We start from the raw sequence: 22,343 nt of genomic DNA, 5'->3' as shown, positions 1-22,343 counted from the left end.
AAAAAGAATTTGATTTTAATTATTAAGTCTACAATGGTTTTTTACATTATTCCAATAATAAAGAACCATAGTTATAAAAATACAGTATTTGAATTTATGAGTTAAACCAATTTTAAAAGTATATGTATGTTTCATTTTAAAACTAGCTATAAAAATACATTATAAAAAATTAAATTAAATATAAATATGTTTCAATGTAAGTCGAATAAGATGGTAAACATTTTTAAGCATATTTTTATTACGATGTTTGTGAAGACATTTTAAACTAACGAAAACTTTAACTTTGTACACCACTGACATATTTTGACTAACGCATTGGTCAAATTCCCAGCACTAACGAAAAGCTTAATCGCTATCAGCACGGCTGGATTCAGCGCTACTGCCTTCGGCTTCTTCGGATACTGCATCACTGACTTCCGACTCTGATTCTTTTTTCATATCGACTTTTGTTTTTTTCGCTGCAGGTTTTTTTTCCTATATTAAAATTAACAAACATGTTTTTATTAATATTAAATAGTACTATTTGACAAATACGGTGTACAATTTTCTCAAAGAATTGAGTTGAATACAATTGAACTGAATACAATCATAAGATAAAAAAATTAAAAGTGCTATTTTTATATTAAATTGATGCTTTAAATTAAATTAATCAAAAATAATGTCAAGAAAAAACAAGACTTTAACAAAATTAAGTCTCTTGTTACAAATAATTTTATTAAAATATAAATTAATTACTTTTGCTGGCTGGATTTTTAATACAATTCAATAAAACAATTATATTTGTCATAAAAGTGATCGTTTAATTTAACAGTTTTTAATTAAGGATGGTAATAATGTTTATTGGTATTTATTTAAAATAAATAAAATTACTAATTTAGATTATTATCCTACTTACAGCCGTCTTTTCTTCTTTATCACTTTTATCACTTTCTTCTTCTGATGATGAATTCTTTCGCTTATTACTTTTCTATAATGCAAATAATATACCAATAATTTAAGTACTTGTATACATTTGAATGAATAATTTAATAATATAAATACATACGCTTCTAGAGTCTTCTTCGTCACTACTACTTTCCTCACTAATGTACTCCTTACTCTTATATGTCCCTCCTGATACAGGTTTAATTGGAGAATCTTTCTTTACCTCTTTTTTTTTACTACTCTTTTTCTCTTTTTCTTTAAATTCCTTAGCAGTAGTTCCACCACTACTAGTTTTATATTCTTCCATAGCTTTAATATATTCCTCTTTAGCTTGAGCTGCTTTTTCTTCCCATTTTGACTTATCCTTTAATTCTTTCCACATCTCACCACCTTTTTGTACAACTTCGGTAACTTTGAGCCCCGGATATTTAGCTTTAATTTCCTCACGTACACTATTTAAATATAACATATAAGCACTGGCTGGTCTCTTTGGTTTATTTTCATCTTTTTCTTTTTTCTGTTTACGTGGTTTTCTTGGTTTTTCAGACTAATCATTGGAAAAACGTTTATTAAATACTCATATTTTATATTAAAATAAAAATATAAATATATATATATTAATTTTATGAATATTTGAACATACTACTGTCTTTGCTGATTTTGTTTTTTTTTCCATCTTTTCCTTCTTTTCTTTTTTGGCACTACCACCTGATGCATCTGAACCATCATCACTATCTGATGTATCATTAGGATTGCTATCATACTCTTCAGCAACATCGCTTTCCTCCTAAATAAAATAAATAACTCAATTAACTTGATTAATTAAAATTTTTGACAATCAAACAGATAAAACTAACTTGCGTGGGTTTAAAATCTTCATCTGTGGATTCATCGTCGTCGTCATCATCATCATCTCTTTCCTTAGCTTCTGCCTTAACTCTTTCTAAATATGCATCAGGTTCATCTTCTTGATCGCTATCTCCAAAGTCATCATTATAATTTAGTTTATCCTAAAATTAAACAAATAATATATACAGTATAAATGAAAGTAAAAGATAAATATATAGATATAAATTTCGAATGCTTAAAATAATAAATTATAATTTAATTTGTTAACGATATCTTTATTAATACAGTTTTATGATTTTGAAGTTTATTATTATAGATTTGTACTTACACCTTTACCCCTATTTTTTACGCGGAGCTTTTTAGAAGTAATAAAATCATAAAGTTTCCCATATTCTTCCTTCTCAATACTACTAAATGTATGAACTACACTGGTTGTTAATTCTATCTCGAAATCAAAAGATCTTGTAGATCCGCCTCCTCGAGCAAAATTAACTGAACTGATTTCCTCAAATCGTATATGAATAGGGGGCTTATGAACATAGATAAATCCTCTCTCTAGCGGATAAAGGTAACCTGCAGCTGCTTTAAATGAACATCCAATAGCAGGTGTACCCGAGTGGCTTCAATCAATTATAATTTAAATCATAAAATTCAATATTAAATTACTTAATCGAAATAATAAAATTCAATATTAAATTACCCTTGAAAACTTCCAGGACCAGTCAATTTTCTATTAATAATAACTTTCATGACTTTTCCTAGAACTTCATAAGTAGGACCAGAAAGCTCCTTTGTTAACTTGTCTTCATATTTTTCTTTCAACTCCTTTCTGTATAAATGAATATGCATTATAAAAAATTTGTATATTAGAAAAAAATTAAAATAATTAAACTAACGGTAATATATTTACTCGGTAAAAGGTAATTCAATAGATGTTTCTTCTTCTTGATTGAAAAGCAATACTAAATAATGATAACGAGTCTGACCTTGTTTAATTGGTGGATCTAAGCTAACCTGAAAGGTTAATTATATATTTATACCAAAATCAAAATATTAAAAAGTTAAAAGAATAAGTATATTAAAGAAATCAAATAACTTACTACAAAGAACATTTGTCTGTTATCCTTATGTGGTAATAAGAATAATCGAAGTACAGTAGACATAGGAATTTTGTAATCAAAAGTTTTACCATGAAGTTGAAAAAATGATTGAAAAATTTTAATATCATAACGACCACTAAAATGATTTATATAAAAATAATAATTTTCCAGAAGATAGTATTATTGTAAAATATTTTTAAGAAAAAGTAAATATTAAAATAATACCGAGGTGTAAGACACTGAATCTCTCTAAAAATGGCAATTGCATCACCACTAACACTAATAACTGAGGCTTTTTCCATTACTTCCTTGTGAAATTGATCTACAGGATCTTGATCATTAGTATCACTAACTGGAATATGAAATCTCATTTCAAGCAAACTAACTGGAGCATCATCATTCTAAAACAATTAAATATAAATGTTGAATAACAAAGATTTCCTTTTAAGTTAAATTAAATTTTAATTTTCAAAGCCTTAAACTAATTTTGGATGCATTGGATTAATTGTAAATATATTAAATTACATAATAATGAGTTAATAATAGTAATTTTACTGTATTTAATTACAAAAATAAAATTAAAAACAAGAGAAATTATATTTTATAACAAATATTGTTATAAACTTTGAAAATCCACTTATAATAACTTGTAATTAATATCAAATTATATATATGTTATAACTGATTTAAATATAATCTTACTTGATGGAATTCAAGTGTAACTTCATTTTTTCCTGTAGTACATTGTGAGACATCATAAAGTGGAATTTCAAAGGCAGTATGGTGTCCAACATCAAAGCTTAAAACTGAACCATAAAACTTTGCAGTCCCCCAATTCCAGCCTTTTAAACTTAATTCTTTTTCTAACATTTCTTTCTTGTAATTAGTACTAAAAAATTTTGCTATTTTTTCTTGTTCCTATAAAAATGACACAAAATTATATAAAAAATTATATAAAATCTTTAATGAAATACTTAAAAATGAATATATACCCCTTCTTTAAATCCTCGAAATCTGTGTAAAGTACCATTTTTCAAAAATATTCGAAGACCCCATGTTCCAACAAATTTTTGATAATTAACCATTTCCATATCAGATGCCGATATTTGTTCTACTTTTCCTGTCTTTTGATTTTTAAATATCAAATTTTGATCAGTCAATTTTAATCTTCCAGGTGTCTGAAAATTAGATTGTAGTCTATATACATATGTGTATGTATGTGTATGTATGTGTATGTATGTATATATGAAATTTTTCAATAATTATTTAAAATATAGAAAGCATATATGATCATATAACATTTTATAAATAGATATAAACGATTAATTTAAAATAGACAACTGATTTCATTTTAATCATAGCAATAATTTCCACGTTATAAAAATCAATTGCTACTTACCATTGCACCTTTAACCTCAGCGGTTATGTCGGGGTATTCTAAGAAATCCATTTTTCTTCAATGCGATTTAAATGACAAATGGATAAGCAACCAATTTTAAAATAGTATATCCTGTAACAACTAGATTTTTTAATGTTTTCTTTCACTTTTTAAAAATAATTGCCAAAGTAAAGATGTTACATACAAATTCAATGCTCACAAAAGCCAGGAAGAAGTTGCGTGAGCGCGCGCTTAAACGTTGCTCAACAAGAATATCATCGCACTCAGAGTTCGGGCTCTGTAAAAATATGAGGTAATAACGTACGGGGACTCACACACGCAATGCATGCATCGCGCACGGAATTGTACATACAGAGTATACTAGTCCAGATAACAATTTGCGGAAACGATCCCCATTAGCCCAACACGCGTATGTTGCGCCACCTGGACAAGATACTTGCACTTGTCAATTGGGCGATAGAAAGATGAAGTAATATTGAAACGAAGGTATCCTTTCGGTCTTACTATTTTCGCGCTAACGCGTCCCATATTCAAATTGAAATGAAAAATAGAGCTTGTTGATTGACAGCGCATTTATTTATCGAGAAATTCGTCATTATCCAAATAGAAAGAAGTTATGTTAGTAGCTGGTAGAAGGTCGAGCTCGGTCAGAACTATGCCAAATTGACAACGGCGAGGGATGCTTCCTTCAATTTACGAGTTCCAACCGCCAGTCCCGAGTAAAAAAATAGCACCGAGCAAGTGAGCGTTTTTAAATAAAGTTCATTCGTATATTCGTATAAGGAACCCGTCGGCTTTAATTGGCCATTTGAATTAAGTTTCAGCAATTTCAGATCCAGAAAATTCTCTTAAATTTTATTTCTCTTACACTTTAGTATATAATGTTAAATATTTAACATTATTTATGCACATTTGTATAAAGTATTTTAACTTATTGTAATGAATAATAATCACATACAAGAACTAATTTGTCTGCAAATTTTATATTGATACAAATTTTATTGAGCAACACATTTTGTTTGTTAAAGTGTTTTTGTTATTGTATCTATGAATGTAACTAATTTTTATGATATTCCATGCCTTTTGAATGTATTTGTAATTTTTATGCTTAATATTAATAAAGTGCAGCTTATTTAAAGTATATTTAATATTTCTAATACATATCAATTCATTGTTATTTTAATTATAACATTCTATATCACAATTAATGATTGATAAATCTAAAACTTGGTATATATTAGTTTCAAAATTAAATGTAACAGAAAAAATTCTAAAATAACATTTCTTTTGCATATACTGTGTATATTTTAATTATTTTATAGTAAAACATTTTTTTACAAGTTAAATTTATAAATATATACGTAACATTTAATTATTTCATACCGTATATATAATTTAAAAGTAAGATCCATACTCGCAGATGCTATGAATGCTGTATTTCTACCAATACATATGACTATAACAGACAATGTGTGTATTAAATGTTATCAATTATACCCATTGTTTCCACACATTAATTCTGAGATAACAAGTTATTATAATTAAACTATTTGACCCATACATGAAATTTCTTCATCCTATTAAAAATAAATAATTGTAATATATACTTAAAATTGGATCTATGTATGGCTAAATATATTATACTTTGATAAAAACAAAATCTTTACTTTATGTAATCATCCAATTAAAAAGTCTTAGTCATTAAACTTACGGAAACAGATTTTCTGGAATAGATCTACTTCTACGTTTTAATTTTTGAGTAAGAATTGTAACTTTATCTTGTAATTTTTTAATAATATCTTCTGTTAGCTATTGTACTAACTTTTATTGTAAGTACCTAAACATAAGAATAAATGAAATTATTTTTCTATGTATACAGTATATAAGAGAATAATTTTAAATTTAATAAGTTTATGAATGATGGAATATTATTATTATATTATATTAATATTACAAAATATTTAAATTATATCATAAAATTAATATTTATACTTGTTTTTAAATTGATATTATTTTTTTCAAGAAGTAATAATATTCCATGTATATCTATATTATTAGAATTATATCTAATAATAAATTAAAGAAAAATTACTTTTTACTTCAATTAATTGATTCTTTTAAAAAAGTTAGTAGGCAGATTCCTCTGGAACCAGAGTTAGAAACTAAAAACATTCTGTAATAAATAATAATAAGTGTTTCACAATAGGTAATAATTAAAAAAATTTTAAATAATTATTTTGTCAAATTGAACAATTTACAAAAAGACATATTAAAAATGCGTGTGGGTGTATCTCTGTGATTACTTAAATTAACTTACATTAATATAAAATATAAATTTAAATACGCGTTTATTCATTTGAAAAAATATTTTAAGTTAACAAAACTTTTTACCAAAAATTTTAAGTGACTGAATTTAATTACATCAATCGTTAAAATAAATTGAAATTACCTACGCGCACAATAAAGCATTTCTTTTCATTTTGATGTCTAAAAATATTTGTCAGTTTAGTCGATATAGTTGCAGTTGCAGATATAAAGATGCATTTGGATTTTGGCGAATTTAGACACAAGTTAATTAGCTGTTTGTCAAAAAGCAACAATGTATACCACGAAAAATGTTTTGCAAACGCGCGAAATATATGTATTAATGAAGGAAAACTATTTCAAGAAGTAATAATTGTTTGTATATATATATATATATATATATATACATATATATATGATAATAATATAAAGTAGTAAAATTTTAATATTTTATATTTATATTTATTTTTATATTTAAAATTTATAATAGTAAAAAAATAGTTGAAATATAAAAATAATAAAACTATATAAATTATAAAATATCATTTTTAATGCAATTAAAAATCAAATATTTTTCAACCCTATACAAATGCATATACGCATATATGTTAATGCGCGTTATACATAAATTATGCAAGGGTCGATAGGCTTACAGCGTAATCATACTGCGCATGCGATTTTTTAGATCTTGTGCATTGTTTACGATATTTGACGGCTTGCTAAATGATAATCATCAAGACGTCAGCAGTAAGCGCTTCAAGAACAATATTAAATATTAGAATACTCTTATTTTCTGAAATGATTAAATATAAATGAAGACATTTGTATATATAAAAATGTATACATTATTAAGTGGATTTTATAAATATCTTGTTCAGAAAGATGAATTTTTTATTTTAATATTAGGACTCGATAATGCCGGTAAAACGGTAAGTTTATTAGAAAGTTTCAAAATAACCTCTATGTTATGTTTTTTTACTTTATCTTGCTTTGTATTAGACATATTTAGAAGCTGCAAAAACTAAATTCACAAAAAATTATAAAGGAATGAATCCTAGTAAAATAACTACAACAGTTGGATTAAATATTGGGAAAATTGATATTGCCGGAGTTCGACTTAATTTTTGGGATCTTGGAGGACAAGAGGAATTACAATCCTTATGGGACAAAGTAAGTTTTAATTATTTAAATATAAATTGTTATAAAATTCTAATATTAAATTCTATTTAGTATTATGCAGAATCACATGCTGTAATTTATATTGTTGATTCATCAGATAGGGATAGAATATTAATATCAAAAGAAACCTTTGGTTTGTACAAAACTAAAATTAAATTTTAGACTTTTAATAATTGGTCATCCTTTGAATTGAATAATTTCAACAATATAATGTTTTAGATAAAGTGATATTATCAGAACATCTACAAGGAATCCCATTATTAGTATTAGCAAATAAACAAGATATACCAGACTGTATGGGTGTTCGAGAAGTAAAACCTATATTTAATCAAAATGCTCATTTAATAGGTAGAAGAGATTGTATGGTTATGCCTGTTTCTGCTCTTAATGGGTAAGGAATTTAAAAGTTATTAATCTAAGTTTTATTTTAATTTTTGGTTATTGCACTTTATTACAAAAAATATTAAATTTTTTTTTAGAGAAGGTGTAGACGAGGGAATTCATTGGTTAGCTGATTGTATCAAAAGGAATAGTGATATACGACCTCCTAGAAATCAGGACAATAACTGCATAACATAAAAAACGTTTTACATTTTATTTGCTATTATTTATTCATATATTATACTTATATATTTGTATCTTGAATAAATTATGTTTCTATTTAATAATTGGATTAAGATTTACTAAGATTTATTCTGATCAAACAAATAATTTTAGTATTAACATATTCATTTTTTTTCTCTTTTTAATTAAATTCCTAAAATTTATTATAATAAAATTTAAAATATAATACAAATTAAAATATAAAGCTTAATATTTAAAATTTAAGTCTGTAAAAAATCTGTAAATATAGATCTAACAATTATTACTTGATGTTTGTAAGTGTGTAACCTGTTGATAGCAAGATATGTACTAAGATAATAGAGATAACATGCTCTAGCAACTCTTCTACTTTTAGTGGTAATTGATAAAAACTTTAAAGAGTGTTACACAGTTTTTGTATATTGATTTATTAAGTTTCACATTGCATATTTATCATCATGTGGACCTATTATGACGCAGACGACTGAAGTATTCTACCACCTGAATTTAACAGAAGGTAAATTAAATTTTATAAGCGCTATTTATGATTAAGAAAGTTTTTATTCTATTATAAGTATTTGTGTAGTCTAAAAAATTTCATCATTAATAGACATTTTGAAGTTAATACTTCGAAGTTGGTGAAAAACTGATTTTTTAGCATATGTATATGCGTCCATATGTGTGCTACGAATGTGCCATTTCTATGTAATTAAACAAAAATAATATAATAATTTGGTTATATTCTATTAATAATATTATTATTAATATTCTATTCTAATATCTATTAATAATAATAAATAAATTTACTATATAAATTACTCGTATATAATTAGAGGTTTTATTAAATAATGCTAAGTGCTTTTGAATAATAAACAAAAACCAATTAATCAAAATTAAATCTGTAAATGTGAAAGTATTCCCGGTTTCTATTATCGGTAGAGTATCTGGTTTTATTACGTTCGGCAATGACATATTTGTTTTTTTTTTCTTAAATATTGCAAAGACAAACATTATGCATATATTACAACTTATTGTATTTGATAAAGTAATATTTCATTTAATTTTTTAATTTTAAATTAAAGCTGAAAATATAATTGTTACTAATTATAGTTTCGATTTCATACACAATCGAAGATAGCTCAATAAAACAGTAACTTAGTCATCCGATAGTCAGTCATTTTGCCTGATCCGAATAGCAATGTTGCCAAGATTTTCTAATCTATGAAAATAGATATTTTATTAATATTATGTGAATATATACATATTTTATAAATTACATTTATAATCTGTAATTTTGTCAACATTTTAATAAAGCAGACATAGAAATACATTAATATAAATTCAATTTTGAAAACAATAATTTCGAAATAAGATAGAAATATAAGGAAAAGGACAAAAATGACACGTTTATGTTATATAAATATTTCAGATGGTAAAATAAATACATTTGTTTATTATAAATGCATTTGTTAAGTACAAATAATCTGAAGAATCGTATAACAGAGGTAGTGAATATTTGATCTGTATACATAATTTATTATAACAAATATAATATAATAAATATTTATTCATGAACATGTATTATAAAATTAATACAATCAATTATTCATTGTGAAAAATTATATTTAACACGACTTTACATTTTAAAACACAACTGTCTATAAAAAAATTTTTAATCTTATAAAATAAATTTATTTATTTTCGAAAGAAGATTATATTGAATAATTAATTGTAATAAATGTTTTTCTGATATATGACAATTAGGTTGACATATTTCTATATTTAATTTATCAAATGCATTAAATTTCGTCTAAATTTTATTTTAAATTTTGCTTTAAAAAATATATTTTTCCATTGACATTTACACCCAACTAAAATATAATTACATATAAAAATTTTTTTTCGCTTTTTTTTAGTATTTTTAAATATTTTTTTAAAGTATTTAGATAAATTTTCAAAATTCAAATATAAAAATCTTTTTTCTATCATATAAATTCTGTGATATCAATTATTATAATAATCGATTTCATTAATATACGATAGCAAATTATGTATCGATTTCATTATAAATATATTATAGAAACAAATTATAATCTTGCTTAAAATATGTATTAAAAATTATAAATCAATTATAAAATGCCTGAGAGGTATATTACACACGCATTAAGATAATTATGCATCGATATTTTGTAGATACTAGCTTATTTAAAATGATTATTTGATTCGTTAATCTTACTTCATTTTCTCTTAAGATCAGATAGAATATATCAGTATGTTATAAATGTTGTAACATAATACAATGTAATATAATAATAAGAAGTATATAATAAATTAGTAATTAGAAATTATTTTCTTGTACATGGTTACCATAACTTCTTAATAGAGTTGAATAAAATTGTTTATGCTGCTAGAAAAATATTTGATAATCCTATGATCATAATAAGCAATATTTATTTAATAAACGATATTTCATGATAATTTCAGTATATATATATATATATATATATATATATATACTCATGATAAATGCTAATATCAATTTGTTGTATGAATCTTTTTGCTATTTTGTATTTAATTTAAAAATTCAAGGCAAGACCAAAATCTTTAGGATAACTTAACATTATGATTAAATTTCAAAATAATTCGATACATTTCGGAGAAAAATAACGTTTATGATAAAAGTATACTATTGAGCATCAACTGACAAAATAATGAAGATATTACGATTGGAGGTTCGTTGGTATTTATATAGGAATCCATAGCATTATGTGAGTTATAGGAATTTCGAAATAAGGTCGTCGATGAGGACAATCATGGTAGACGTGCAGGATATTTTACATTTCCCGCCTGCAATAGCCCCCAAACGCAATTCGAATCGAACAAGCTCGGCAACATTGCCTCGTGCTCAACGCCCCCGCGAAACGTCTTAACAGAAGCAGCTGTGGTAGGCAGCGCGAGTAGAGAGATACGAGTAGCGCAAGTAGTCGAGTAGATGAGTAGCCGAGCAGTGAGTAGCGATTATCGAGTGGCGAGCGGTGACGTCCAGGCTATACGTCGTGGTAACAGTGTCCAATAGTGGCTCCCTCGTCACTCGAATCCCAGTCTCGACTCTTCAAGTCCCATCTTTATCAGCGTTGCCGTGCGTGGATTGTGTCCAGTGCTCGTGCCTATTGTCCAGTCTCGCACGTGTGAGTGAACAACTGATCGTTGTTGGGTATTATTTAGATCGTAGAGTTTAGGCCGTGGTAGCCCTAGATACGGAGGGATATCCATAAGGGCTAAACCAACGACTGCTAGGACAATCGACTAGTTAGCGAGATCTGTCGAGTAATTTCCGTCCCTGCATTGGACTTTGTGCGAAACCGATTTTATGAGAAACTATGTCAAAAGCTTCGATATTAAGATTTGTCGGTCCTGAGGATTAGAGGCAGGCAAACATTTTTCCGTCTAATCGCTCTTTCCTCTATATCATTTTATTTATCTTTTCCGTACGGGGACAGTGTCTTTGCATCCATTAGCCCCTTATTCTGGGTATGTATATATTTCGTGTGTGATAACTTTCTTTCCCGTTAAAGCACCTTATTTTTATTTTATATTTTCGGCCGTTAAGTACTAAAGTCTTTAAAATTGCCTTTAAAATAGCCAACATTTGCAAAGGTTTGAGTAATGTTGACATCCAGAGTAACTTCTTTATCCGTCAAAGCGTACCATGACCGAAACAATCAACAGTGCAAGCTATTTAAAAAGCTCATGATGATAAGTGTAAGGGGGGCAAGCAAGGTGTATGCTTGTGTGCGTGCGTTTGCGCTCGCGATGTGTATTCACGTACTCATAGCGATGACGACCATAATTGAGAAAAGGTGTGTACACGCGCTTTTCTTTTCTATTTGTTCATATGGTTTCTTGTAGTAGTATGTAGACTATAGGTAACTCATCGTCGCCCTTATAGTCTTTGTTTTCGTTGTCTTCGTCATGTCAGGTTGTTATCGCGTTTTCATTATCACCGCCGTAATTCCAAGGGCATAGAAGCAAAATCCTCTCGTGGATGTAAAAGAAGGGTTTTGAAGGTACAAGCTTCCGTGGACTATGCGTTAACTGGCTTTCAGTGATTTTTCCAAGTCTATACTTGTCACTGGCTTAGAGACTATAAAGGCAAAGAGGTGTGCAAGTGGGTGTTGCGCGCGTGCCATAACTTAAGTCGACGACGTGTACGGTTTCTCTTCAAGAGCGTGACGATTTATTTGTTCATATTTACTAGCTCGTTTTACTTCACTGTACACTTATCTCCATTTCTTCATGACTGTTTTCTATTGTTGTACAATTAGTCTAATATTCTTTTATTGTTCATTGAGGGAGCGAAAAGCGAGGCAGGCGCTACTCGACAGCTGTAACCTGTATATTCCTCTACATCAAAGTACTTTATTAAATAACTGTTATAATACGTGGATTGGCAATTGGAATTTAATGCAATCCATGTTAATGTTGATAATATCTCAAGTGTATTGCTTCAATTGAAGATAATTTTTTATTTATAATTTATGATTTACAATTGAAAAATTTATGCATCCTATTAAATTTGTATATAATGATTTTAATTTTTAAAAATAAATTTTGATAACTTAAATTTTATGGAATTTCCTTAAAATGAATAATATTAATTGATTATTGAAAGATTTGGTTAAAACAAAAATTATTTTATTCTATTCATTCAATTAAAATTATTGAACACTTCATTTGTAGTTGCCTAATTTTTCATTTATTAATAAATAAAATCATTAAAATGGAGGTGTAAGTAACTACAATTGTAAGTACATTTTATAACATGATAAACTTAAAATTAATTTCTATTTTTTATATTCAATTCTATAATTATATAATATAAACTTTAACTTATAAATTTTACATTTTACGTAACATTTATCTTGATCTTTTTGATATAATTTTATTTTATTTAGACAAGTAGTTTTTATATCTTAATTTTGAATATAACTTATTTATAACAACAATTATTGCACATACCAACTTGAGCTTATTATGTCTATAGATTTATTAATTATTGAAATATCAAAAGATTTACTAATTGGTATTAGTATAATTTTGTTATTCGTTGCCATTGTTACTTGCTTTATATTTTGTTTAAATTATTAAATTTTTAAAATAACGAAAGTATATATATATTTTTTAAAAAGCACCATTAAAGAATATTTTCTTAATTCTTTAAACAGCAATAGATTGATTTAAATATATCATGAGTCGTATATGTCTAATAGGACAAGGCGAGGTGGTAACAAGACTCGGGTGCAGTAATTAACTACAAATCAAATTTTGTTTGCCTTTGCAACAGTGGCTGGAGAAGTACCAACCAAATAGCTGAGAGACAATGAACGCCTCAGAACATGGGTAAATGTCCTTTTCTTGAAGATATCTAAAATATGCAAATCACTCAACTAAATGACGATATCATTATGTCATTGCCAAACTTATAATAATATAAAAATGTGTTCAAGTGTGTTTAATCAAGCATGGATGTGTATTTTAGGTTTAACCCAGCTTTTAACATGGCTTCCATTAAGCAAGCCATCAATGAGGCAGTCGAAAGAGGTGGGTTATTTGCCAATGTTCTTCAATATTGTTTTTTATTTACTTTTACAAATCACAGCACTATTTATCTAAATCATTGTCACTGCTTCTACATTACTATATTATAGGTTCAATTGCAAACTATGATTTTTATAGAATAATTTATTATTTAAAGAATAAATTTTAGCTTTTTAAGTTTATATTGATGAAACATAAATATATAAAATCAAAAATAGCATGTAATAATTAATGGCTAATTGAAAAATGATAATTAATATATGGTAATTTTTTTTAATCTAAATGCTAATATTTTAAAGTAACGAAACTACATAAAATTATTTTAAAACTAAAATTTTAAAAAGCTTTGCATTTAACGCACTGCTACCATCTAACCACACTATGCACTGATAATACTGTTAATTAAAAGTTTCAACAGTGAGAATGCCAGCACCTACTCGATTGCGTGACCTTATACGTCAAATTAGAGCAGCAAGAACTGCTGCTGAAGAAAGAACAGTTGTCAATAAAGAATGTGCATATATTAGATCTACATTTAGAGAAGAAGATAGTGTCTGGAGATGTCGTAACATAGCAAAACTTCTTTATATTCATATGCTAGGGTAAATATAATATTTGTAAGAATATCAATTTTTTTAGAATACGTACACGTTGAGAAAATTGATTTTTGTTATAAGTTTTTATTACTACATGTTTGTCATTTTTTACAACAATTAATAGGTGTTTTTCTTTTTAAATATGTTACAATTATAATTTAACATTATAACATTATAATTTAATTCTAAGATTTAAAAAAAAATACCATCGATTAAAAAAGGTTATATAAAATTTATGATCTTAGTCAGTTACTTATTAAATATTTTTCAAGAATGCAATTCTTTAAAGTATAGATCTATATATTATTTATATATAAATTCTACCTAAGCTTATTGTATTTTATAAATATTGATAGAATAAGAAAGATATTTTTCATTATCAAGTAATAAGTATTATATAATATATATTATGAATTTTTTTAGATATCCAGCACATTTTGGCCAGTTAGAATGCCTAAAATTAATTGCATCTCCAAGGTTTACTGATAAACGTATTGGATATCTTGGTGCAATGCTTCTTCTTGATGAACGGCAAGATGTTCATTTATTAATTACGAATTGTTTAAAAAAGTATATAAAATGACTTTCAATATTGAATCATACTGTTAATTTCATATATTTTATTTAAATTTAATTTTCAACCATTGTAGTGATTTAAACAGTTCGACACAATTTGTAATTGGCTTAGCATTGTGTACTCTTGGTGCAATAGCTTCTCCTGAAATGGCTAGAGATCTTGCAGCGGAAGTAGAAAGATTAATGAAATCACCGAATGCATATATAAGAAAAAAGGCTGCTCTTTGTGCATTTAGAATAATTAGGCGAGTGCCAGAATTAATGGAAATGTTTTTACCAGCAACACGAAGTTTACTGACAGAAAAAAATCATGGGGTACTTATTACTGGCGTTACTCTTATTACAGAAATGTGTGAAAACAGCGTGGATACATTAAATCATTTTAAGAAGGTTAGTTGATCAATTTCTCATTCCTTTTTGAATTAAATTTTTTTATTAATTATGATAAGTGAAAACTCGGATTTACATACTTAAAATTGCTCTTTATGAAATAGTAAAATTTTAAAATCGTTAATTGTCTAAAATATTTGGTACATTTAAAAACTTTATAAGATTACAAAATATAATTTTGTTCTATTTAGGAATGCGGCCATCGAGAGGTAATTGCGAATTGCTAAGTGTTTTTCTCGCATGATTCGCTTGGCACAATTCCATACATATTTATAAGCTTTGCCATAATATAAAATAGTATTGTAAATTTATTGTTCACAGCTGAATTTTCAACATAAAAATAATACTGTACAAGACGTCATTCGGAAATAAAACCGTTACAATTTTTAATTAGAAATTGCTTCTATTTATTTTTATTCATTTGTCAAATAATTGCTTTTAATTTATTACATAATAATTAAACAAATAATTAATTTTGCATGTTTATATTAAGTTCATGATTATTATATCTTATATTAATGTTTATTACAACTGCTTAAAATATTATTAATTAGGTTCTGTATTTTTGTTAAATAATTTTAAAGGTAATTTTTATTTTTGTCAGATGTCTTGAAACGATGTTCGGTATATTTTATTTTCTTTCACGCCATTTTATTAATTCACAGGTGTTTCTCTTCTGCACTTTATGTGGATTTTAATTTATATTTAATCAGTATTTTTTATTAACAGCCTTTTCCTTCTATTGCAGATTGTGCCAAATCTTGTCAGGATCCTAAAAAATTTGATACTTGCTGGTTATTCTCCAGAGCATGATGTATCTGGTGTGTCAGATCCATTTTTGCAAGTTAAAATATTACGTCTTCTACGAATTCTAGGGCGCAATGATGTTGATGCTTCTGAAGCAATGAATGATATTCTTGCACAAGTCGCTACAAATACTGAAACAAGTAAAAACGTAGGCAACACAATTTTATATGAAACAGTTCTGTCAATTATGGACATAAAATCAGAAAGCGGCTTACGCGTATTGGCTGTAAATATTTTGGGTCGATTTTTATTAAACAATGACAAGAACATTCGCTATGTTGCTTTAAATACATTATTAAAAACCGTGTATGTAGATACAAGTGCTGTACAAAGACATCGATCAACGATTTTGGTAAATATTTTTATTTAATTAGAACATCTAGTTAAAAATCATTGTAATTTAAAATGTAATTATAACATACAAATACTTTTTCAGGAATGTTTAAAAGATCCGGATGTATCGATAAGACGCCGAGCTATGGAACTTAGCTTTGCTCTTGTTAATACAAATAATATTAGAAATATGATTAAAGAATTACTTTTATTTTTGGAACGTGCAGATCCTGAATTTAAAGCTCAATGCAGTAGCAATATAGTAATGTCGGCTGAGCGATTTTCTCCGAACAAACGTTGGCATCTTGAAACACTTTTTAAAGTCTTAATAGCGGTATTTTATTTTAAACTAGCATATAAAAATGAAAATCTAAGATTTTGCTTGGAAATTAATGTATTTTTTCATTTCTGCAGGCGGGCAATTATGTCAGAGACGATGTTGTAGCCTGTACTATACAGCTTATTTCTGAAACTCAGACTCAACAAGTTTATGCTGTAAGTGCATTGTGGCGTGCTTTGGAAAAAGATACGTTTGATAAGCAACCGCTAACACAAGTTGCTACTTGGTGTATTGGAGAATATGGTGATGTACTATTATACGGACCATATCCAGATGACGCCGATGCACCTGTCAATGTAAATTTATTTATTAATATATAAATATATATATATATATATATCTGTTTAAAATTTCATATTTCAGGTTGAAATATAAACGAATAATAATTATAAATTAATGATAAAGAATTATTGTATAAACATTTTTCTTTGATAATTTTAAGATCTTAATAAGATCATGAGATTATAAATAAATTTTAATCTTCGATCATATTTTAAATAAAATTAATCTGTTATAGTTAACTGAAGATGAAGTTATTGATGTGTATCAAAGACTATTGTGGAGTCCCCAAAATACCGTCGTTACAAAACAATATACGTTGTTGTCTTTAACGAAATTGAGTACACGATTTCAACGAGGAAATGAGTAAGTCATTTCAACGAAAAATGTTTTCAAATACCTTTTTTGTTTTAACGTTTTCGTTTGCTTCCTACCTATTTATTTTTATATAATATCCTATGGTAACGTTTTGCAGTATGCTACCTCCATTTTACAGGAAAATTCGACAAATAATTGACACGTTTGGCAGCAATTTGAATATTGAATTGCAACAGCGAGGAATCGAATTCTCACAACTTTTCAGGAAATACGATCATTTAAGGCCTTCGCTATTAGAGAGAATGCCTCCAATGGAAACTGCAAGACCACAAGCCAATGGTATTATTGGAATGGTAAATGGAGACCCAGACATGGATGATGAAAAATCTTCGATAATTGAACCTGGAAATACTACATCTCAATCTGATTCAGTGAGTTTTATCTTTCAATATATTAATTTTGTTATATATAATAATTTTTAATTTTACACACACACACATATATATATATATATATATATATATATATTATTTTTATAACGATATTAAAAAATGCTAAGTATCAAAAAATTAATTTCAATGTTTGCTTGACTATTATGTACATGTAATCTCTTATCTGTTTCAAATTAAAAATTTTTTTTTTAGAGTGCTCTTTTAGATTTACTTGGAAGTGGTGACTTAAGTTCTTCAGTATCTACTATGCCTGCTGGTAATACTCCTACCGTTACAACTCCTGCCACAAATAGCAATGATTTGTTGGACTTGCTTGGTGGTTTAGATTTAACAACACCTACTTCAATATCAGTACCTCATCAACAATTACCAACACAAATTTTCAGTCCTACAAATACTACCAATTATCTTGTAGATGGCTTATTGAACTCTTCTTCCATGTCAAATCCAAATGGTAAATATTAAATTAGACAATTTTTTACATTTTTCTATTTTTTATTATTATTACATAATTAATTTTTTATTTCGTGTCAGATGTACCAAGCATGGTTGTATTTGATAAGCAAGGATTAAAAATTACTTTCAAATTAGAAAGATCACTTGACAATGCAGATTTGTTAATAATTAATATGGTGGCTCAAAATTCAGGATTGTCACAAATTACTGATTTCTTATTTCAAGCTGCGGTTCCGAAGGTCTAGAAAAATATTGATTGTATTATTAGATAAATATACATTTAATTCTAACAAAATAATTGTATGTTTGCAGACATTTCAGTTGCATATGTTATCTCCATCAGGTTCTTTATTGCTTCCTTCAGGTCAAGTTACACAAGTTCTAAAAGTAACAAATATTAATAAGGTAAATTGTCCGGTTTTTGTTTATTATTAAATTATATATATATTGTATGATTAAATATTTAAAAAGTTTTATTGAAAAATAATCTAATTACCAAATTATATTTATAATTTAAATTTAACATAAATTTACTATTATACGATATTTTTATTTTATAACTATGTTTGTTTAAATATATTTGATAACAATATATTGTTACAAATTGCAATTGTATATACTTATTTTTATAATATTTAACTTCTACATAAATATATTTATATTTAATATGGAATTCTATTACTTGACGAAAGGAGAAAATTATCTTAAAACAATGTGAAACATATTTATCAGGATAAGGATAATATATTTTTATAAAGGCTATAAGAATGTACGAAAAGTCATTTAAAAGAACATTTATTTTTTATTGTAGGCAGCATTGCGAATGCGTTTGCGTATATCATATACAGGGACTGCTGGACCAATCCTAGAACAAACCGAAGTGAACAACTTTCCTACAGTTGCTATGCAGTGACAACACGTAATACAAAATTCAATTGTATATACATTTGCCTAAGATTTCTATCATGTTTCACATCGACTGAAAACAAATCAGTTTCATTTTAACATTACGTGTTGTATCATTATCATTCGCTGCTAAAAAAACAGTGCTAGCATAGAGCTACAACGTAATGGAAGTATGTGCTATAATTCAAGTGTAAAAAGAAACAAACAAAATATATCACTGATTCTAGATAGCTGTACGTCGATCAGGCTATAGAGTCGCGTATATATACGTTTATATATATAAATAAATGTTTATATGTATAAATATATATATATATATATATATATATATGTATGTATGTATGTGTGTTTCTGTACATACATACATTTTTTTGAATGTTGTTCTAAGGCCGTGAATATCACAGTCTCTTCTTTATACTTTGTGATTAACATCGTTGTGAAAAAAACAAACAAGACTACAAATGTACATATTAGTTAGAAGGTATTCGTGCGAAAGCGATCGCAAAAAATGATTTAATTAAGGGATATAAGTATTCACAATTTGGGAATCTTTTAAATAGTATTATTCTTACAAGACAGATAAACATTTTGAAAACATTCAGTAAATGAATTCATTTAAGCTGCTTGATGACTGTTTTACTTTTTTCGTTTATTCCATTTTATTATTTTTTTTAATATTGTTGCGTTTATAAATATTATGTTATGCTACAAATTAAAACGATATTTAATAGATTTCATAACAGTTGGCAAACAAGTTTGTAAATGTCGGAGTAACAAGTAGCATTTATATATTTTTGAGTAAATATAGTTTATACGATCATTGAAGAGCTGTTTGCTTTGTAGAGTCTGCCTCATTTATTATTATACATATAACGTATATGTCGTTCCACTTATCATTCTGTATTTAATGTGAATTATCTATTGTTATACGTTGTTAGTGCGATCATTATAATTTACATATATAAATATTGTATAAAAGTGCATAATGGCCATAAATTTAATTTTGATTCAACAAATTTGCTGAATTATGTGGTGCTAAAAATCTATATTATTTATAAATGAAATTTTATGTGAATCAAGAATTTAGAATAATTATGTGAGCATAAGTTGAAAGAAATAATTACACTTCAACTTAAATATTTTTTCAAATAAAATAAAAATTTGTATTTCTGATCAGATTATTACAGTATTTTTAAGTGGTTAAATAAAAATATTAAAGCAATGATTAATAAAAATTTTCGTTAAAGATTGTAAAATGATTAATAAATTAGATTTGGCATATTAGACCTACTTATAAGTTTTTAATCATTTTACTATTTTGATTTATTAAAAGACCAATTGTAAGCATATACTGTGATAAAATTGAATGATTTTAGATACATAAATAATCTCAAACTCTGTATGGATACATTATTTTGTCACTTAAAGTTGACTTAGAAAATTTACTATAGTGCATTATTGTACTAGGAATAAATTAATTATTTTACTTACTCCATATGATCTTATGAGATTGATGTGTACTGAACAATACAATTATCAGATATGAGATTATTTAACTGCTCTTATATAGACAGAAAAGTAAATATTTTTAGATTATAAAAATTAATTACAGTTATTGATTATATTAATTTTACTGTATGTTTATTAATATATCCTTTGAAGGTCAAAAGTATGATAAAAATTCTTGGTATAATTATGCGTTTTAGCTCCGTCCCTTGTATGTTATGTATGCAATAATTATGAATATGTGAGAAGATAATGAAAAAAAAGTAATTCAAATATTCTGAGTGGCCTTGACCTTCATTCTGTGACTCAAAAACAGCTTTTCAATGTATGAAACTCCGCCTACTTGTTCTTCATACTAATTAGTTTTATAGATATATAAATCGATGATGAATATCAATAATGATACAGATACTGTATATAATTTTTAGTAAATGAACGTGTGAAAATAAAATGTATTTTTATTCCAACAAGATAAATGTAAAATATTTTATTTATATCAATTTTTTAATTTACAATTTTATTTTTAGTTTCCCTATTAAGAGTGAGTTACTTTTGAAAAGCAAAACTTAAACAATTAAACAAAATAAAAATTAAAAAAACGAATTATAACAATTTTTATTTAAAAGTATAGTAAATTACATACAATATTAACTTTATTTTATTTCTAAATTTAATTTACTTTTTAAAAATTACAAACATTATGTGAAACCATTAGCAGAAGTTTGTTCATTAGTTCCAACTTGGTTGAAAAGTCTGTCTTTAATGATTTGCGCCATCAGTCCATGAATTACTTCAATAGTTGTTTTACTACTGTCTCTAGTAGCTTTGATTAACTTATCTACAGTGCTACGGTCATGTGGCTCTATTCCTCCAAGAACAAAACCTCGACCTAATGCTTGTTCTGATTGTTCTAATTTATCAGAAAGATCAAAAATCTGTCCAGTTGTATAATCTGTATTTGTTAAAAGACTAGAAGAACTTAAAGTATTAACCCAGTATTTATTCCAAAGGGAATCAAGTAATCGTCTATCTAATGATGACTTAAAATATGTTACTTCAAGTGAATAATATTGTTTGCAGTGAACTCCAAAATCTTCAATTTTATTTAAAGGTATTGTTTGATACTCTGAAGGTTCTTCATTTGCTGGTTTATATCCCTGTGCAATGAAAATTGAAAAAATTTTTATTCTAGAATATTTATTAATTGTATGAACCTTATACATGCTAAAATAATCTTAATAAATTTAAACAAAAAGTAACAAAAAAATCTCATCAAACTGTCTTATCTTATTAACAGATATTATTTAATTTGTTATTTTTTTTAATTCAGTTTGTATATATGCACAGAATTTAAATTCAAACTTTTATTTTTTATTAAATTTATTAAAAATAGATTTGTTCCTTAGTTTACCTTAGGATATGTTCTAAATGCACCTAAGCAAACTTTTC

General features: G+C 26.4%; 4 protein-coding genes across 12 annotated transcripts in view; 2 read left to right on the top strand and 2 right to left on the bottom strand.

Moving 5' to 3' along the window:
- Positions 1–152: 152 nt before the first annotated feature.
- Ssrp (structure specific recognition protein) lies at positions 153–4,630 on the bottom strand. Its single transcript, XM_011504523.1, has 14 exons — positions 4,457–4,630; positions 4,273–4,392; positions 3,866–4,051; positions 3,576–3,791; positions 3,099–3,274; positions 2,874–3,009; positions 2,684–2,787; positions 2,474–2,602; positions 2,102–2,393; positions 1,782–1,934; positions 1,568–1,711; positions 1,046–1,471; positions 896–967; positions 153–474 (listed from the first exon to the last, which is right to left on the bottom strand). Exons 2-14 carry the CDS (start codon positions 4,321–4,323, stop codon positions 346–348), a joined length of 2,214 nt encoding a protein of 737 aa, XP_011502825.1. The 5' UTR covers positions 4,324–4,392; positions 4,457–4,630; the 3' UTR covers positions 153–345.
- A 2,782-nt stretch (positions 4,631–7,412) lies between these two features.
- On the top strand, positions 7,413–8,373 carry Arfrp1 (ADP-ribosylation factor related protein 1). Its single transcript, XM_011504522.1, has 5 exons — positions 7,413–7,505; positions 7,576–7,746; positions 7,807–7,888; positions 7,975–8,146; positions 8,235–8,373. The coding sequence occupies exons 1-5, from the start codon at positions 7,413–7,415 to the stop codon at positions 8,332–8,334; spliced, it is 618 nt and encodes a 205-aa protein (XP_011502824.1). The 3' UTR covers positions 8,335–8,373.
- Positions 8,374–11,075: 2,702 nt separating this feature from the next.
- On the top strand, positions 11,076–19,707 carry AP-1gamma (adaptor protein complex 1, gamma subunit). Of its 9 annotated transcripts, none has more exons than XM_011504520.1 (16): positions 11,076–11,525; positions 13,682–13,737; positions 13,877–13,938; positions 14,354–14,537; positions 14,955–15,101; positions 15,182–15,497; positions 15,689–15,706; positions 16,246–16,656; positions 16,741–16,971; positions 17,052–17,273; positions 17,495–17,622; positions 17,753–18,005; positions 18,219–18,480; positions 18,561–18,721; positions 18,795–18,887; positions 19,294–19,707. In XM_011504520.1, the coding sequence occupies exons 2-16, from the start codon at positions 13,718–13,720 to the stop codon at positions 19,393–19,395; spliced, it is 2,610 nt and encodes an 869-aa protein (XP_011502822.1). In that variant the 5' UTR covers positions 11,076–11,525; positions 13,682–13,717; the 3' UTR covers positions 19,396–19,707. The 9 variants fall into 9 exon arrangements, with proteins under 9 accessions (XP_011502822.1, XP_011502815.1, XP_011502823.1 ...); XM_011504513.1 differs by having other exon boundaries at positions 14,345–14,537; positions 17,732–18,005; XM_011504521.1 differs by lacking the exon at positions 15,689–15,706.
- Positions 19,708–21,573: 1,866 nt separating this feature from the next.
- The window catches only part of CSN5 (COP9 signalosome subunit 5), a 1,894-nt gene continuing 1,124 nt past the window's right edge, over positions 21,574–22,343 (bottom strand). Inside the window, exons 4-5 of the mRNA XM_011504511.1 lie at positions 22,306–22,343; positions 21,574–22,051 (exon numbers count right to left, since the gene is read on the bottom strand). The exon at positions 22,306–22,343 is cut by the window's right edge and continues 145 nt beyond it. Of these exons, the coding sequence (XP_011502813.1) occupies positions 21,593–22,051; positions 22,306–22,343 (497 nt within the window). The 3' untranslated portion in view covers positions 21,574–21,592. The remainder of the gene's footprint in view (positions 22,052–22,305) is intronic.

The sequence above is a fragment of the Ceratosolen solmsi genome, unplaced genomic scaffold, assembly GCF_000503995.2.
Source record: "Ceratosolen solmsi marchali unplaced genomic scaffold, CerSol_1.0 scaffold148, whole genome shotgun sequence".
Lineage (NCBI taxonomy): Eukaryota > Metazoa > Arthropoda > Insecta > Hymenoptera > Agaonidae > Ceratosolen > Ceratosolen solmsi.
Note: the sequence above shows the minus strand (reverse complement) of the source record. Positions and strands in the feature narration are given on the sequence as shown.

Coding starts and splice junctions, on each gene's coding strand:
- Ssrp (XM_011504523.1), bottom strand. CDS start 4,323: ATGGATTTCTTAGAATACCCCGACATAACCGCTGAGGTTAAAGGTGCA. Junction 2,788..2,873: donor ACAGACAAATGTTCTTTGTA/GTAAGTTATTTG, acceptor TTAACCTTTCAG/GTTAGCTTAGATCCACCAAT. Junction 1,472..1,567: donor CAAAATCAGCAAAGACAGTA/GTATGTTCAAAT, acceptor TCCAATGATTAG/TCTGAAAAACCAAGAAAACC.
- AP-1gamma (XM_011504513.1), top strand. CDS start 13,718: ATGAACGCCTCAGAACATGG. Junction 14,538..14,954: donor CTTTATATTCATATGCTAGG/GTAAATATAATA, acceptor GAATTTTTTTAG/ATATCCAGCACATTTTGGCC. Junction 17,623..17,731: donor CGATTTCAACGAGGAAATGA/GTAAGTCATTTC, acceptor AACGTTTTGCAG/TATGCTACCTCCATTTTACA.
- Arfrp1 (XM_011504522.1), top strand. CDS start 7,413: ATGTATACATTATTAAGTGGATTTTATAAATATCTTGTTCAGAAAGAT. Junction 7,506..7,575: donor TCGATAATGCCGGTAAAACG/GTAAGTTTATTA, acceptor GCTTTGTATTAG/ACATATTTAGAAGCTGCAAA. Junction 7,747..7,806: donor TACAATCCTTATGGGACAAA/GTAAGTTTTAAT, acceptor AATTCTATTTAG/TATTATGCAGAATCACATGC.